The 15,733-nt window shown below is 36.9% G+C and overlaps 1 protein-coding gene across 1 annotated transcript; it reads left to right on the top strand.

Annotated features, from left to right (window-relative positions):
- Nucleotides 1-11,338: 11,338 nt before the first annotated feature.
- Nucleotides 11,339-13,531, top strand: LOC103429167 (putative F-box/FBD/LRR-repeat protein At4g03220). The gene is made up of 3 exons (XM_008367310.3): nt 11,339-12,640; nt 12,943-13,125; nt 13,217-13,531. The coding sequence occupies exons 1-3, from the start codon at nt 11,441-11,443 to the stop codon at nt 13,517-13,519; spliced, it is 1,686 nt and encodes a 561-aa protein (XP_008365532.2). The 5' UTR covers nt 11,339-11,440; the 3' UTR covers nt 13,520-13,531.
- The last annotated feature ends 2,202 nt before the right edge of the window (nt 13,532-15,733 follow it).

Here is a 15,733-nt window from a genome sequence, read left to right as displayed (position 1 = left end):
AGATCTGTCATTTCATACTTCATTTTCATATCTTCCTTGAACTCTTCTAGCATTGACTTGCTACTACCAGTGTAGACTATATCATCTACATAGATGGAAACAATCAAAACATCTTATCCCCTTGTCTTTATATATAGAGTTGGTTCACTCAAGCTTTTCTTGAAATCACACTGTGCGAAATGATTGTCAATTTCTCCATACCAAGCTCTTGGAGCTTGTTTTAGACCATAGAGAGCCTTATGCAGCTTGTACACTTTGTCCTCTTTGCCTTTTACCATAAAGCCTTCAGGTTGCTCAACATAAACCTCTTCTTGCAATACTCCATTCAAGAAAGCCGATTTCACATCTAACTAATACAACTTCCAACTCCTTTGTGCAACTAAGGCTATCAAAGTTCTGATAGCGTTTAATTTAGCAACTGGTGCATAGGTCTCATTGTAGTCTAGACTAGGCTTCTATGCATACCCCTTTGCAACTAGCCTTGCTTTGTTCTTCAACACCGAGCCATCAAGATTTAACTTTGTTTTGTAGACCAATTTAACCCTTATAATAGGTTTTCCAGTTGGTCTGTCAACAAGCTTTCAGGTGCCATTCTTCTCAATCATGAATAATTCATCCTCCATAGCCTTTAACCAAGACTCATCTTGTTTGGCATCCTCATATTTCTCTTGATCCATGACACACATGTTGTATTGAGCCAACACATCACTCAGATTCCTCCACTGTAATGGTGTGTGATCATATGCTTGATTGACATCCCCATCCAAATTTAACATGCTTGCAGATTCCTCTGAAATGAGTGACTTGGATTGAACTTCAGAGTCTTCAATACTTAGCACTCTCCTAGATGGAGATAATGCAGATGATGTAGGAGATAATGCCAATCTGTCATCACTTCCTGTGTTTGCATCATTATAAACAAAACTTCATGTATTGTGAGTGATAGACTTTGAGGACTTTTCTTCCCAATTCTAGACAGCTTCTTCATCAAACACAATGTCTCTAGACAAAATTAGTTTCTTAGAGAGTGGATCAAATACCCTATACCCTTTTTCACAGGTTGAAATATCCCACAAATACTCCTTTGAAGCTTTTAGATTCAAGTTTATGTCTCTGTTCACTTGGAACATGAACATAACATAGAGATCCAAATACTCTCAGGTGGGTTATTCCTGGTTTTCTACCGGAATAAGCTTCAAAAGGTGTGATGTTGTTCAAAGCCTTTGTGGGACATCGATTTAGGATATATACAGATGTATGAACTGCTTCTACCCAGAGAAAATATGGCATCCTCTTCTCATGCAACATAGATTTCGCCATTTCAATCACGGTTCTGTTCTTCCTCTCCACTACTCCATTTTATTGTGGAGTATATGCAAGAGTAAGTTGTCTTTGTATTCCTTCATTTTCACAGAACTGATCAAATTTTGATGACTTGAACTCCCATTCTCTATCACTTCTCAGAGTCTTAATCTTGAAACCACTTTGTAATTCTGCCATAGCTTTGAATTTCTTAAAACAGTTGAATGCATCAGACTTATATCTCAAGAAATAGACCCAAATCATTCTGGTAAAATCATCTATCAGCAGCATGAAATACTTATTTTCAGCAATTGACTCAGTCTTCATAGGTCCACACAAATCAACATGAATCAGTTCAAGTGGAGCAGTTGCTCTGTACACTTGATTTCTTGGGAATTCTTCTCTGTGTTGTTTACCAAATTGGCAACCTTCACATACTCCATTGTAGTCTGCAAGCTGTGGAAAACCATGTACCATTTCCTTGTCTTTCAATTGTTTGAGACCACCAAAGTGTAAATGTCCAAGTCTCCTGTGCCAAGTCTCAGTAGAGTGAGTGACACTAGCTTTCAACACCATTTGATTCTCAGAGAGCAAAGTCAGTGGATAACACCTATTCACTTTCTTTTTCACTCTCATAACCAAGCATTCCAGTGATGGGCCATCATACACATTGCACATTCCACCTCCAAACACCAAGAAATATCCATGCTCATCCATTTGACCAACACTGAGTAAGTTCTCCTTTGAACCGGGAAGATACATTACTTCTCTAACATACTTTCTGCCTTTATTTGTATCAATAACCAACGATCCCATTCCTGCAACATTCATAAGATCTCCAGTCGGCATTTGAACTTTGCCAGTTACATTGGTTCTGACTTCAACAAGCAAATCGACATTTCCTGTTATGTGATTGCTACAACCACTATCTATATACCACTCTCCATTCACCTTTGGTTATGTGACTGTGTTGTTTGCATAAAACAGATTCTCTGTCATCTCCAATTGATTTGCACTGTTTGCCTTTTGCACTGTTTTAGCTACAGTACATTCTCTAGCCCAATGCCCAAATTTGTCACAATTGAAACATTTTGGTTTCCCTTCGTATCTACACTCACCAAAAATGATATTTAGAACACATTTTGCATTGAGGTTTTGTGAACTCATTGATCGAGATACATTCAAATTCTGATAAGTATTCAGAGGAGATTTCTATTGAAATTTGGGTTTTGATTCCCATTTCTTGCCTTTAGAATTCCAGTTTCTCTGAGATCTGGATGAACCAGAGTAAACACCACTCTTATTTTGTTCCTTTTGATTCACAGAAAGAGAAAAGAATGCTCTCTCAGTTGCATCAATAGTATGCAAGTCAAACCGTTGTTCTTGGCTTTTTAACATTGCAACTACCTCCTGCAACTCTACAGTCTCCAAACACTTTGTATTCTCAATAACTAGGCATATGGGGTCATATGGTTTACTAAGGCTAATCAAGACCTTCTGTACTAATCTCTCATTTGAAAGAATTTCACCAAACGTTTTCATCTGATTTATCACATCATTTAGCCTAGTAAGATACCCAGACAGAGTTTCATCATCACGCATTTTGGCATACTCAAATTCACGTCTCAGATTTTTCAATTTTACAGATCGTACCTGATCACCACCGTGATATTCTCCATACAGCAAATCCCAAGCCATCTTCGCTGATTCAGCATTAGCAATTCGAGGGAAGATCTGATCCGAGACTGCATTCTGAATGATTCCCAGAGCCTTTGCGTCTTGCATATATGCAGCCACAGTTTTCTCATCTTCTTCCTCTTCTGAACTTCCTTCAGCTTTCTTTTTCTCCTTTGAATCTGAGTTCGTAACTCATTTTTCCACTAATCTCCATAACCCATAAGATTTGAAGATCGTCACCATCTTGATTCTCCAGAACTCGTAGTTCTCACCGGAGAAGATCGGAGTTCTCACCTCAGAACTTCCAGATCCAGCCATCACTTAGCTTAGATGATACGGGCACAAATCGAAAACAGGTTCTATGGAATTCCAGCGACTGTTCACCGAGCTTCGAGTGAGCTTTCGATTCAGCTCAGTGAAATCATAGATTTTCGCCTAGACTCAGATGATCGAACTAGGCTCTGAGGCCATGTTGTGTTTCTTGTCTCTTTACTTGATTTTATGAAGAAGAAAGAAGAACAATGGAAGAAAACGAGAGAAGTCGAAAATGTGAAGCTCTCTGCAGAAAGACTACTAACAGAGCATTTTTTGTTTCTTCATATCACTGTCTTAAAATTGCACACACTCGGTGCTTACATTCAGTTGGAATCCAAGGTGGATTCACATTCATTACAAAGCAATCTCAACCCTTCATCTAGCTATATGCTAGGATCATGACACCTGGCATTATTTGCCTTACAACTATATATCTTCTCACTTAGAATTTTATCATAAGTGCATACACATTTTAATATCACAACTCATTTCAACAACAGCTATAGACTTATAATTCAACAGTTTCAATATCTTTAACAAACATGAGCTTTGCTCTGAAACTTTGGTTGTGAGCAGGTTCAAGAAGCCAAAAGGTGTTTAATTTTAGCAGTGGTTTCAAAATAGATTGAAGGAAAAATCAAACAAGTTGGTTGAGGTTCGGCCCTGATTTGGCGAACCGCTGACACTGGGTTTCGTGTCTTCTTCCGAATATACTTGAAGATTTTTAATAGGTTAAGGATAAATCTTCATATAAATTAAAATTAGTAAAACATATATATTTCCGTGGCATTCTTATATATTGAATCGTAAGGTTCTTAAAATTTATTTTAAAACTTATCTTCCACTAGTATTTTTATTTTTATTTTTGTCAAACTTCCACAGTTCCACTAGTATTTTTAGGATAATGCTATTTACATACTCATTTTTACCTCTCAAATATCCTTATTATTTTTTTACCATTAATCTTCTTTAATTCATTTGATCCGACGACTGAAAATTGAGAGAGATGTGTGAGAAATAAAAATAAGTGTGTGGATAGCACTACCTATTTTTATTGATTTAAGTAGAGATTGTTTTCTTATCAAAACAAGCAGAGTTTTGAAACTTGCTAAAAAGTACCCTAACTCTCTTTTCTTAATAATTACTGGCAAAGTTCACACATGCAATGAATGTGCTTTGAAGGAAATTATTACAGTAGATTATATATGAAGAAAAAAGAAGGGAGTGAGAAAGTGTCCAAACAGATTTGAATCATTATAATACCCTTGATTTTTTAAGCAAATATTACAGCTCTTTAGCATTTAAAGGCTACAATAGTTATGCGACCCTATTTGGTTGACAAATAGAATTATCTTAATATATACTAGTATTTGCCTACATACTTTGTGTGTATGAACACATTTTTTTAGAAAATGAGAAGGAGAGAAGGTGAGAGAGAGAACGTGGGGGGGGGGGGGGAGTGAGAGGTTTTTGTTTTTATTTTTTAATAAATATTGGAGATATTTTAACATCACCTGTAGGCACAGTCTTAAAAATCGATATTATCGGCGATATTTCGCCGATAATATCGTTTTTTTGACCGGCCGATATTTTTTTTACTAAAATTAAAATATCTTTAAAATATCGCAATAATATCGCTAATACCGCGATATTATCGATATTAGCGATAATATCGCGATATTCGTCGTCGTCGTCGCCGGCGGGAGGTGAGAAAGGGAGGAGGAAACCACATGTGGTGGGTACGAGCTGAACAACAGCAAAATCACGTCCCCCAGGGTGTAAAGAGACCGTAAAAAGGCCCCAAGCAACTCGGTGGATTTGCAGAGAAGAGATGGGGGAGGGAGGTGGTGATGGTGCTCGGCGGAGTTGCAGAGAAGAGATGGGAGGGGAGAACCGGAGAAGGATCGAGTTCGAGAGACTGAGGGAGAAGAAGAAGGATGGAGAGACTGAGGGAAGGATCCAGATCGAGATCGAGATTCGAGAGAGTCTGAGGTGATGAGGTGACCCAGCATATTGGATGGACTACGGAGAGACCGGACCGAGGGAGAGAAGAGGACGGAGAGACCGAGGGAGAGACGGAGACGGAAGGCTCTGTGTTCTCTACTTGTTGTGTGTGCGTGTGAAGGAGACAGAGAGACCGAGGGAGAGAGAAAAGGATCCAGAAAGGTATGCGTGTGTGCGTGTGCGTGTGTGCTTGTTGCGTGTTGCGTGTTGCGTGTGCGTGTGTGTGTGTTGCGTGTGCATGTGTGTGTGTGCGTGTTGCATCGTGTGTGTCAGAGTGTTGCAGAGGTGAAAATAGGTGAATGTGTGTGTTGCAGAGTGTTGCAGAGGTGAAAATAGGTGAAAATAATTTTGCACCCAGAGGTGAAAAGATGTGAAAATAATGTGCCTGTGACTGTGAGATGTTAGGTTAGTGTGAGTGTGTGTGTGCCAATAATTTTGCAAATAAATCCAAAGAAAACCCACTGAAACTGAACCAAACTATCATATGCCCATACTGCCATACAGGCATGTAGCCTTACACCTTCAAATCACATGAGAATCATTTTCCGTGAAAAAAATCTTGACAAGGTAAAAAGATATATCCGTGTGTGAAAAAAACAGTGACAAGACAAAAATGTATGGTGGAGTGGTTTCTCACTGTCAAACCCATGTGTGTGTGTAAAAAAAAACACTGCCAAAAGTTCAAAACCGTGTGCGTCCCAGAGGTGGAGTATCAGATCATCACACATTTTTTGACCCTTCGAAAATTGAAAAACCTCTATTACACATTTCTGTTTCTTCTTCTTCCCTTAGCCCTTTCAGATCCTTTCCAAAACCTTTTCTCTCTCATTTATTCACAGACGGCAAGCTGCAGAGGATCGTCGAGGTTTTGCTACTGCTACGTACGACATCGAAAGTTCCAGATTTGTTACATTTAAGGTAAGTTTACAAACTTACATTTATATTATTGTAATTTATACAACAACAAAAAAATTTGTGTGGACACATGCATGAGATTCTTTAATTTCACATCCTCACACTATCGTAGATGAACTTTCCAACACCAAAAGAGGGGCAAAACATTTACTAACTTTGCTTTATGGCTTTGTTCGAGCTCGTTTGCTCCTGATTATCCATTTTGATTAAACAATTTCTACATACCTCCCACAAAAAGGGTCCATAATCAATCCTTTTAGTCTCCATTTTCAAAGAATATAAAAGAAACGGCAAGGAAAAGAAAAGGAAAGAATAAACAATTTTAAAAAGTTTTAAAACACTTTTCTCAAAAAAAAAAAAAAAAGGTTTTAAAACACTAAAAAAGAAAGAAGTTTGTCTAGAACACTTTATTAATTCTTAACAATTTGTAATAATATATAATACAAACACTAGTTAAGTTGGATACATAGATAATGTACATATATAAGGAGGTTAATTATACAAAAAAATTTGTGTGGACCCGTGCATGTGATCTAAGAACCAAATAATATGTTAATTTTTTGAAGTAATTAAGTAATGTTGTATAATTATTCCCTAGGATAATTTTAATATGTTTAATGTTAATTATTATTTTATTATGAAACTGGTTATTATTCATTAATATTAGGTTTTATTATTCCATATTATTTTTATAATTTCTACACCTTACAATCATTTTGTTTACTTCCTATTTAATTCTTTTGTAGAATAACTTTATTATTTAGGTTCTCTTATATAACCGTCACTACTATATTTTTTGGCCAAAAAATAATTGCCTAATTTCCATGCAAAATAAATACAGGTACGTTTAAGATGTCAAAATGTGATCCAGCTTGAGAACATGGAGACCCAATAGACGGAAACAAACATGACACAATTTGCAAATATTGTGGTCATGTAATGAAGAGTGGCGGAGTGACACGACTTAAGCACCATCTTAGTGGATTAGATCCAGGACATAATGTCCAACGATGCGATAGTGTCTCCCCAGAAGTGAAGGCATTCATCACCACATTATTAAAAAATAAAAAACACCAGAAGGAAAAGAAAGCATATGGAATGGAAAATATTCGAGCTGGGCTACGAGGAGAAGGCATTGGCCAAACGGTTGACAGTGATGATGACATGGGACCTGAAGAACGGTGCAGTTTCAAACAAGCATTACGTGCCTCCAAACAGTCAGCATGGGAAAGAGAACACCTTCATAAAATTCCTAATAGAGGACAAGGTTCCGGGACAAGTGGTGGTGCACAAATGAGACGGGGAGGCAGTCTTAGAGAATCACAACCAACACCACCAATAGCCCCAAGTTTATATAACTCATCCAAAGCACGTCCAAAGAGTGTTTGGAGTTATTTCAAGGGAGGTAATGTGAAGGAGGGAATGGGGCGTCTAATTAGCAAGTTCTTTATCTATGAAAATGTCCCTGCTGAGAAGGCATCATCACATCATTTCAAAAATATGGTATTGGGATGTCAACAGGCCGGTGTTGGAGTACAACCTCCCACTCCCTATGAGGTAAGAAACAAATATTTGGAAATGGAGCATAAAGACATTGGCGAGTATGTTAACAAGTTGAGGTCAAAGTGGGAAACTAATGGTTGCACAATCATGTGTGACGGATGGACTGGCCCAACCAGATTGTTTATCATAAACTTCATGGTATACTCTAAGGGAAAGACAATTTTTATGAAGTCCGTTGATGCTTCAAACCATATAAAGAACTACAAGTATATTTACAAGTTATTGAGGGATGTAATCATGGAGGTGGGAGAGCATAATGTTGTCCAAGTCGTGACCGACAACGGTTCTGCATTTGTCAAAGCTGGAAAAAAGTTAATGAAGCATCATAATGTGTTTTGGACATCATGTGCAGCACATTGTATTGATCTCATGTTTGAGGCAATGGGGAAGAGAGATAATATTGCTAATGTTGTAAAAAGAGCTAGAACGATCACAAATTATATTTACAACCACGGTTGGTTGTTGGCAAAGATGTGTGAATTTTGCAAAGGAGAAATTATTCGTCCAGCTACCACTCGATTCGCCACCAACTATATTGCATTAGACAGCCTACTTAAGAAGAAAGCAGGGTTGAAGCAACTATTCACTAGTGACGATTGGGCCAACCACAATTTCAGTCGCTCAAATGCAGGTCGTATGGTGGAAAGTATAGTGCTTGATCATGCTTTCTGGACTCAATCAGAACATGTGTGCCAACTGTTTGAACCTCTTTACAAGGTTTTACGAATTGTTGACACAGAGTGTATCCTACTATGGGGGCAGTATATGAGTTGATGCGTGTAGTGAAGGAGGAATTGGAAAGAAAACCTGGTGCAAGGTGGGTCATAAAGATAATTGATGACCGATGGTATAAAACATTATACCACGATTTGCATGCAGTAGGTATAAATTATGTCATAATTTGCAATTCATTTCTTTAGTTGCATAAATATTTTTTCTCTTATTAGCTTATGTGTTTCTTTGAACAACATATTATTTAAATCCTCGATACCAATACAGACCCGGTGTTAGAGATGATGATGCCCTTATACGTGCTGTACATAATGTATACTCTAAATTGGACCCTGCATCACCAGAAGTTGGCCAATTTGGAAATGAGGTACACAATTACTTAAATTATAATAATTACTTTGTTGGATTAAACTAACACGATTTATTGAATTCAGCTAACATGGTTTAAAGATGCAAGAAGAACTTTTGGAGAACCAACATCAATTGCTGCTCGAACAACAATGTCTCCTAGTGAGTGTAAACATATTTCACTATAAGTTTATAATAGAATCTGTTCGAGTTATTAGGCTTATCAACATTGTTTTTCATTGTAGCTGAATGGTGGATCATGTATGGGACCGATGCACCAACTGTGAGAAAGTTAGCAATCAAAGTATTATCACAAACAGCTTCCTCATCTGCTTGTGAAAGAAATTGGAGCACATTTGCACTCATACACACAAAGCAAAGAAATAGGTTGGCTCATAGTAGGTTGGAAAAACTAGTTTATTGCTACTACAACATGAAGCTTCAAATTCGAGATAAGGAAGCAGAAATAGATCATGTCGACCGTGGTGACCCACTAGATGTGTTTGATATTGTTGGTGAAGATGATGATACAGAGGGTAACCAACTTTATCAATGGATTAGACCTCTTCATTTAGATGATGATGAAGGCAACCCAGCTCCCAGAGTTGCTGAAGAAGCACGTAATGAAGGGATAAATGTAGAAAGAGTATTAGAGGAGGAGGTGGGATCTAGCAGCGCTGACTCTTTGGAAGAACTTTTGCTCCCAAGACCAAGAAATACTGGAATTCCACCTTCTTCCAATCCTACACAACCACAACATCGTGCTGATACTAATGATAGCTCTAGTACAAGATCAGGAGACTCACCTACCACCGAAGGTGGGAATGATGAAGGATACAGTGGAGCTGGAGGTAGTGGAGCTAGAGGTAGTGGTGGTGGATATGGAAACTATTATGGACCACCTCCCGGATTTATGACCCCCTTCACTGGTGAGGCAAACTTCACGCATGCAACACAGGATGATGACCATGGCAGTAGGCAGGCAGGACCAGGAATTGGTGCCATAGAGAAGGACTATACTCGTAGAGAAAGAGGCAAGGGGATTTTGTCAAGTCAAGAAGATGACTCATTATCTAGAACTTCGGACTCTGTTGGAGTAGGAAGTAGTAACTATGGTTATACTCATAACCAACCATTTCCCTACCCTTCATATCCCATTCCTGTTGGGATGGAATCGAGCGACTCGTGGAAACAATCTCAGACTCAATCTTCAAATGATTTTGCTTATGGACAACCTCAACCAATATCGGATCCATATGGGTGGCATGTTAACAATTACATGCAAAACTATTTTGGGGATTTATCATTTGATAACTACTCTTCACAATACACTCACTCTACACATAGAGATGATGAAGATAGTGAAAAATTTGAACCTCATAGGAACTCTATGTGGTACTAAAGTGTAAAATATTGTACTAATTCATTATATATAAATGATTATGGTGTGTTTAGACTTCTTTCATTAATTACTACATATTTTCTACACTCACAATGTTTGTCAGCTCGCTATATAATCAACTTGATAATGTTAAATCCATCATGCAATGCATTTCCTTCCAATTTTTTGTGATAAACTAATAGATAATTGACTAAATAAACATCCTGCAAAGTTTCAATAAAAATTTCCAAGTTTTTCTTACAATTTCCGTGGTTTCCATGTAATTTTTATCGATATCGATATTATCCCGATATTTCCATCGATATTTCCGTGTTTTTGGATTACCGATATTTCCGATATTACCGATATTTAATACCTTGCCTGTAGGTGATGTTTCAATAAAAAACAGTAATATTTGAACCTGTGAAATTACATTATTGCTCATCATTTTTTTATGTGATAGAAGACTAAGTAGTCTTTTTACCATCTTTTGATTGACAAAAAGAGTTTCATTAATTAATAGAGAGATATATATATACATACACACATAAGAGATACCCATACATATTGTGTGAATAATTTCATTTCATTTTGTTTTGTATTAGAAACTGTTGATTATCCTCATTTTATATTTTTCATTATTTTATTTTAATGTAGGGCTAAAAACATTTTACACCCTTATATAAATTTGTGGTGGTTTTCAAAATAGGTAACAAGGTTTAACTTAAAGTTTTGAAATTGTACATAATTATACACCTTTTTGTCTCTTTGAATAGACAATCGTCCACATTATTGATGAGATTTTTTCATTTTTTTATTAAGGTAGTGCAAATATGACTTACATGTTAGACCATATATATATAAGAGTTTGAAGCTCATCATGTTACATATATAATAAATTATTACACAATCAATCTGACCGAAAACACAAAAACAAATTCATACAAATTTAACACTTTAAAGTGCAATATGAAAAAAATTAAAACTTCATGGCAATATTTAAAAACCTAGGCAAACTAAGAGACAGTAAAATTGTACTTAAACTCTTTTATACAAGTAGGGATAGTTCGAAACAAACTCAAACGCTGTTCCCGTCCTCACCTCACTGAATCTTTGAACCATTCAAACCCTAAAGTACGTAACACGTACATTCTTTCAACAAACCAGTAAAAACCAGATGAAACCCTAAAAATCAACCTCACAATGGAAACAAGATCGGCAGCCAAGAAAAGAGAGCTTCTGATCTTGCACAACCAAAACGATCAAATTGGTGACGACAATAGTAGCAGAAGCACAAGCATTGGCCGGATCACAATGGAAACAAGATCTGCTGCCAAGAAAAGAAAGCTTCTTATTTTCTACAACCAAAACGATCAAATCGACGATGACAAGAGCAGCAGATGCAGAAGCATTGACCGAATAAGTGACCTCCCGGACGCGGTTCTCCACCACATCCTCTTCCTCCTACCCATCAAAACCGTCGCCCAAACCAGCGTCTTATCAAAACGGTGGCGTGATATCTGGTCCTCATTCCCTGACCTAGACTTCACCACTTTAAACCCGAATATCATAATATCCTCCACCACCACCGGAAGATCGCATTCATTATCAAAGCCAAACTCTCAAAATTCTAAAGAAGCCGACTTCATAAGGCAAGTCCTAACCCTCCGCGACAAGCACTCTGGTATTCGGATCCTCAGATTTCGTTCTCGGTTGAGTTTCTCTCGCCTTAATGGCCTGATCCGCCTCGCCATCCGGCGCAATGTGCAGGAGCTGGACGTGGATGTAGCCACCGAGGATTACTTCAACTTCCCTCGATGTGTGATTGCCAGTGAGTCTTTACGAGTTTTCAAAATGAAATCTCTTGACCCTGGTTTCAGATTGCCCCCTTCATCTGTGATGACCAGTGGATTTAAATCCCTCCAATCACTGTCGCTTTCGCGCATTATTTTAAACAACCAGCCTTCTCTCTCGGATATGTTCACCGACTCTTCTTTCCCTATGCTCAAGAAACTGAGCCTGGATGCCTGTTTCGGGTTGAAACACCTTCTGGTTGGGTGCCGGGCGATTGAGGATTTGACCTTGGAAAATTGTTTTCAGCTTCAAGGGTTGGATGTTTCGGGTGGGAAATTGGAGAGGTTGAAAATTGGGAGTTGTTTTGATGTTTATGTTGTTAAGAGTTGGGTGAAGATTAATGCACCGAGACTTAGAATTATGCTTTGGAAACATAATGCTATTACTGATAGTTGTTCTATAGAGAATTTGAGTTATCTGCAAGAGGCTTACGTTGGTTTCTTTCGTGTCCGGGAAGATATTAGTGTGGCAAAGCTTCATAGTGTGTCCAATCTTTTTATGGGACTCTCTCATGCCCATTGCTTGACACTTGAAAGCCAATGCATTGAGGTACTTTAATTTTAAGTAACATTCTTTTGCTAGATATTCCAACATTCTGTTGACAAGACCATTAAAGTTCAGATTGATAGTCCAACAACGAAAGTGGCAAGAAAGCTTTAAATATCTAACCGTTAATCATGTTAGCTTTTTCTAAATGTGTGGTGTAAGATTCATAACTTGATAATATCATTTGACAAGAGAATATTATCTTGTAAATGCGTGTGACATTGCTAACTTTATATGGTCATCAGTCTAGGTGGCATTTTCAGTGCGGGGCATTACTTATATGGTTAGTCTTTTGTTGTTTGCAGATTCTATCAAACAGTAATTATTTTGCAGTTTATCTAAATCCATTTCACAATCTCAAATCTTTGGAGTTGCATACGTGTTTCAACAAGAATAATGTCCCAGGATTGGCTTGCATATTCAAGAGTTCTCCCATGCTCCACACTCTGATTCTCAACATTATAAATGATTACAAGACTGTAAGGAGAGTAAGTATTACAAATCAGATTATTTCGTTTATGTTTTTCTATTATGTTCTTAATTAGTTTAATTTGGTTTCTCATTTGTATGCATATCTAGCAATGGAATAAGGATATGTGGGAAATGTCCAACTCGGAGGAAGAAAAGTACTGGGAATCTCAAACCCAAATCTTGAAGCCCTTCCTACAAAACCTTAAGGTGGTAAAGATTCATGGGTTTTTAGAGTACGAGAATGAAGTTAGTCTAGCCAAGTTCTTGCTGAAGCATGGAAAGGCCTTGGAAGAAATGATTCTGTGCACTGGACACTGCAAAGCTAGATATTCTCTCCAGCGACAAAAGATTAGGTCACAGATGATGGGATTTTCTTGGGCGTCTTCTAGTGCTAAAATTGCCTTTCATTGAACTTAAATTTGTACTACCTTATTTATTTAATTTTTTTTTTTATGGAATTGTACTGCCTTATTTTGCATCTTCAGTTCCTTTCCTGAATACTAGAAGATGAGCACACACCGTGTGTGAACAAATGTCATTTTATTTTTTATTTTTGATTAAGGAGTGTGATTAGTTTTTAAAATTAAAAAAAAAGTATGAGACAGTTTCTCTTAATAAGGGCATATTTTTTTCTTAATATAAGGTAAAATAGGCATATGATTGTTATTTTCTCAAAAGGTACATAATTGCTATTTTGTCATCCTTATGTAAATGATGTATATCAAAAGTGAGGATAAAATAGAAAAAATAGGAATATGATTGTCATTTTTTCAAAAGGTTGACAAAGAGAGTTTTCTTAATAATAAAAAATAATTAATGTTTTGTCTTATTTATGTAAATATTGTGTATAAAAAGTAAGGGTAAAATAGGAATATGATTGTCATTTAAAAAAAAGGATAAAATAGGGATATGATTGTCATTTTCTCCAAAGATACAAAATTATTGTTTTGCCCTTCTCATGTCAATATTGTGTATAAAAAATGAGAGCAAAATAAGAAAAAAAAAGGGGCAAAAAGTTGACGCGGAGAGTTCTCTTAATAGAATAGAATAGAAGAATAGAATATAAATATATAAGCACTTTTTCCTTAATAATTAATGTTCTTTTTCACTTTATTAGGATAAATTTGGATGGACCGTACCATTTTCTCTTGCTTCATTTTGAGGAGCAGTAAGCTGCATACAAAATATCGTTGGTTATAACGTGTGTTTATTTCTCAGCTCATATTATAAGACCTGTGAAAAATATATTACATGACAAATGTTTCAAAGTGCACACAAAATTTCTCCATTTGATAAAAGTCTACAATGAAATATACATTAACAGAACTATGGAATCGCAAGAAATGTTTAAAATTCAATCAGTACAGGAAGGGACGCTTGTTTTTCTTGCGGATGACTTCGACGTTCCTCCTAATTTCCTAAGCAGCCAGTACTAGTTCTTGGGGCATGTGATGTGGACAATCTATTATATATCCAATTTGACATGTGACAACTATGGATGCAAATTTCTTCCTCTTGATATTGGACAATTTTGCACCTACAAAACAATTAACACCTTAGGTTAAGGCCAAGAGCCTTACGCGCCCACGATGAATGGGGGGGGCTTTGGCCGAAGAACCTCCGATGTCAAAGTTAGAATTTAGAGAGAAAGAATGTTTAGAGAATTTTGGGATTTTTGCCAAAGTGTTGGAATGAATATTTGGTAAAAATATGAGCCTATTTATAGGGCTAGGTTGGTTTAGGTTTTATTTTGGTTTAATTAGCCAATTAATTGGCTAATTAAACATAAAAGGAAATGCTTTTGTGGTTATGGAATTTATTGGCTACTTAAACATAAAAGGAAATGGTGAAAATGGTAGAAAAGGTGATAGATGAGGTTTTGAAATGGGAATAGCCGGCCCTTTTGTGGGAGTTAGGGTAAAGTGAAAGGTCTAAATGCTAATTAAGGGAATAATTAGCTAATTAACCCATTAATTAGCTATTTATCATTATTTTAGAAGGAATGTTTTAGGAATTATGGAATAAGTATAATATTTAGCTAATTGATTAGCTAAATAATGAAATAGAAAATATATGAATAAATTAGGTTTTAAGTTGATACCTATTTTGGGCACTTCTGATTTGGTTGAGGGATAACTGCCCGCTACTTGCGCGTAGGAATCCCGGTATGCCCTAAGGGTAGTTTTGTCTTCTTTTGTCAAAAATCCACATGTCGCCTTGTGAATATTTTTGGCTCCACAAATGCCCCCACACTTGTTGGGCTGCTCGCAGAAAAGGGCAGCAGGTGTAGAGATCTTCTTGCTTTAGGAAACTTAGGACTGCTTCCTATTTTGATGTAGATTCTCTTTAATAGGAAATTAGATCCTTCTAGGAAAGGGAAATAAATTTCTCTCAAAGCCTATTTAAGTCCACCTTAAGTGGGTTATTAAATCAACTTTGGAGAGCGATTTATTCTACCCTACAAGAGAGAGATAGCTTAGAGGATATTTGTTCCCCCTCCTCTAGCAATTTTCTACATCTTGCCTGTGCAAAGGACCGTCTTTCGTTGCTTTCTTTGTCTTTTTTGTGCCGCACTGAGGTACGAAAAAATTAATTTTCCTTGTCTTCTTCTTGGATGGTGCTACC

Source organism: Malus domestica, chromosome 09 (assembly GCF_042453785.1).
Source record: "Malus domestica chromosome 09, GDT2T_hap1".
Taxonomy (NCBI): Eukaryota; Viridiplantae; Streptophyta; class Magnoliopsida; order Rosales; family Rosaceae; genus Malus; species Malus domestica.
Note: the sequence above shows the minus strand (reverse complement) of the source record. Positions and strands in the feature narration are given on the sequence as shown.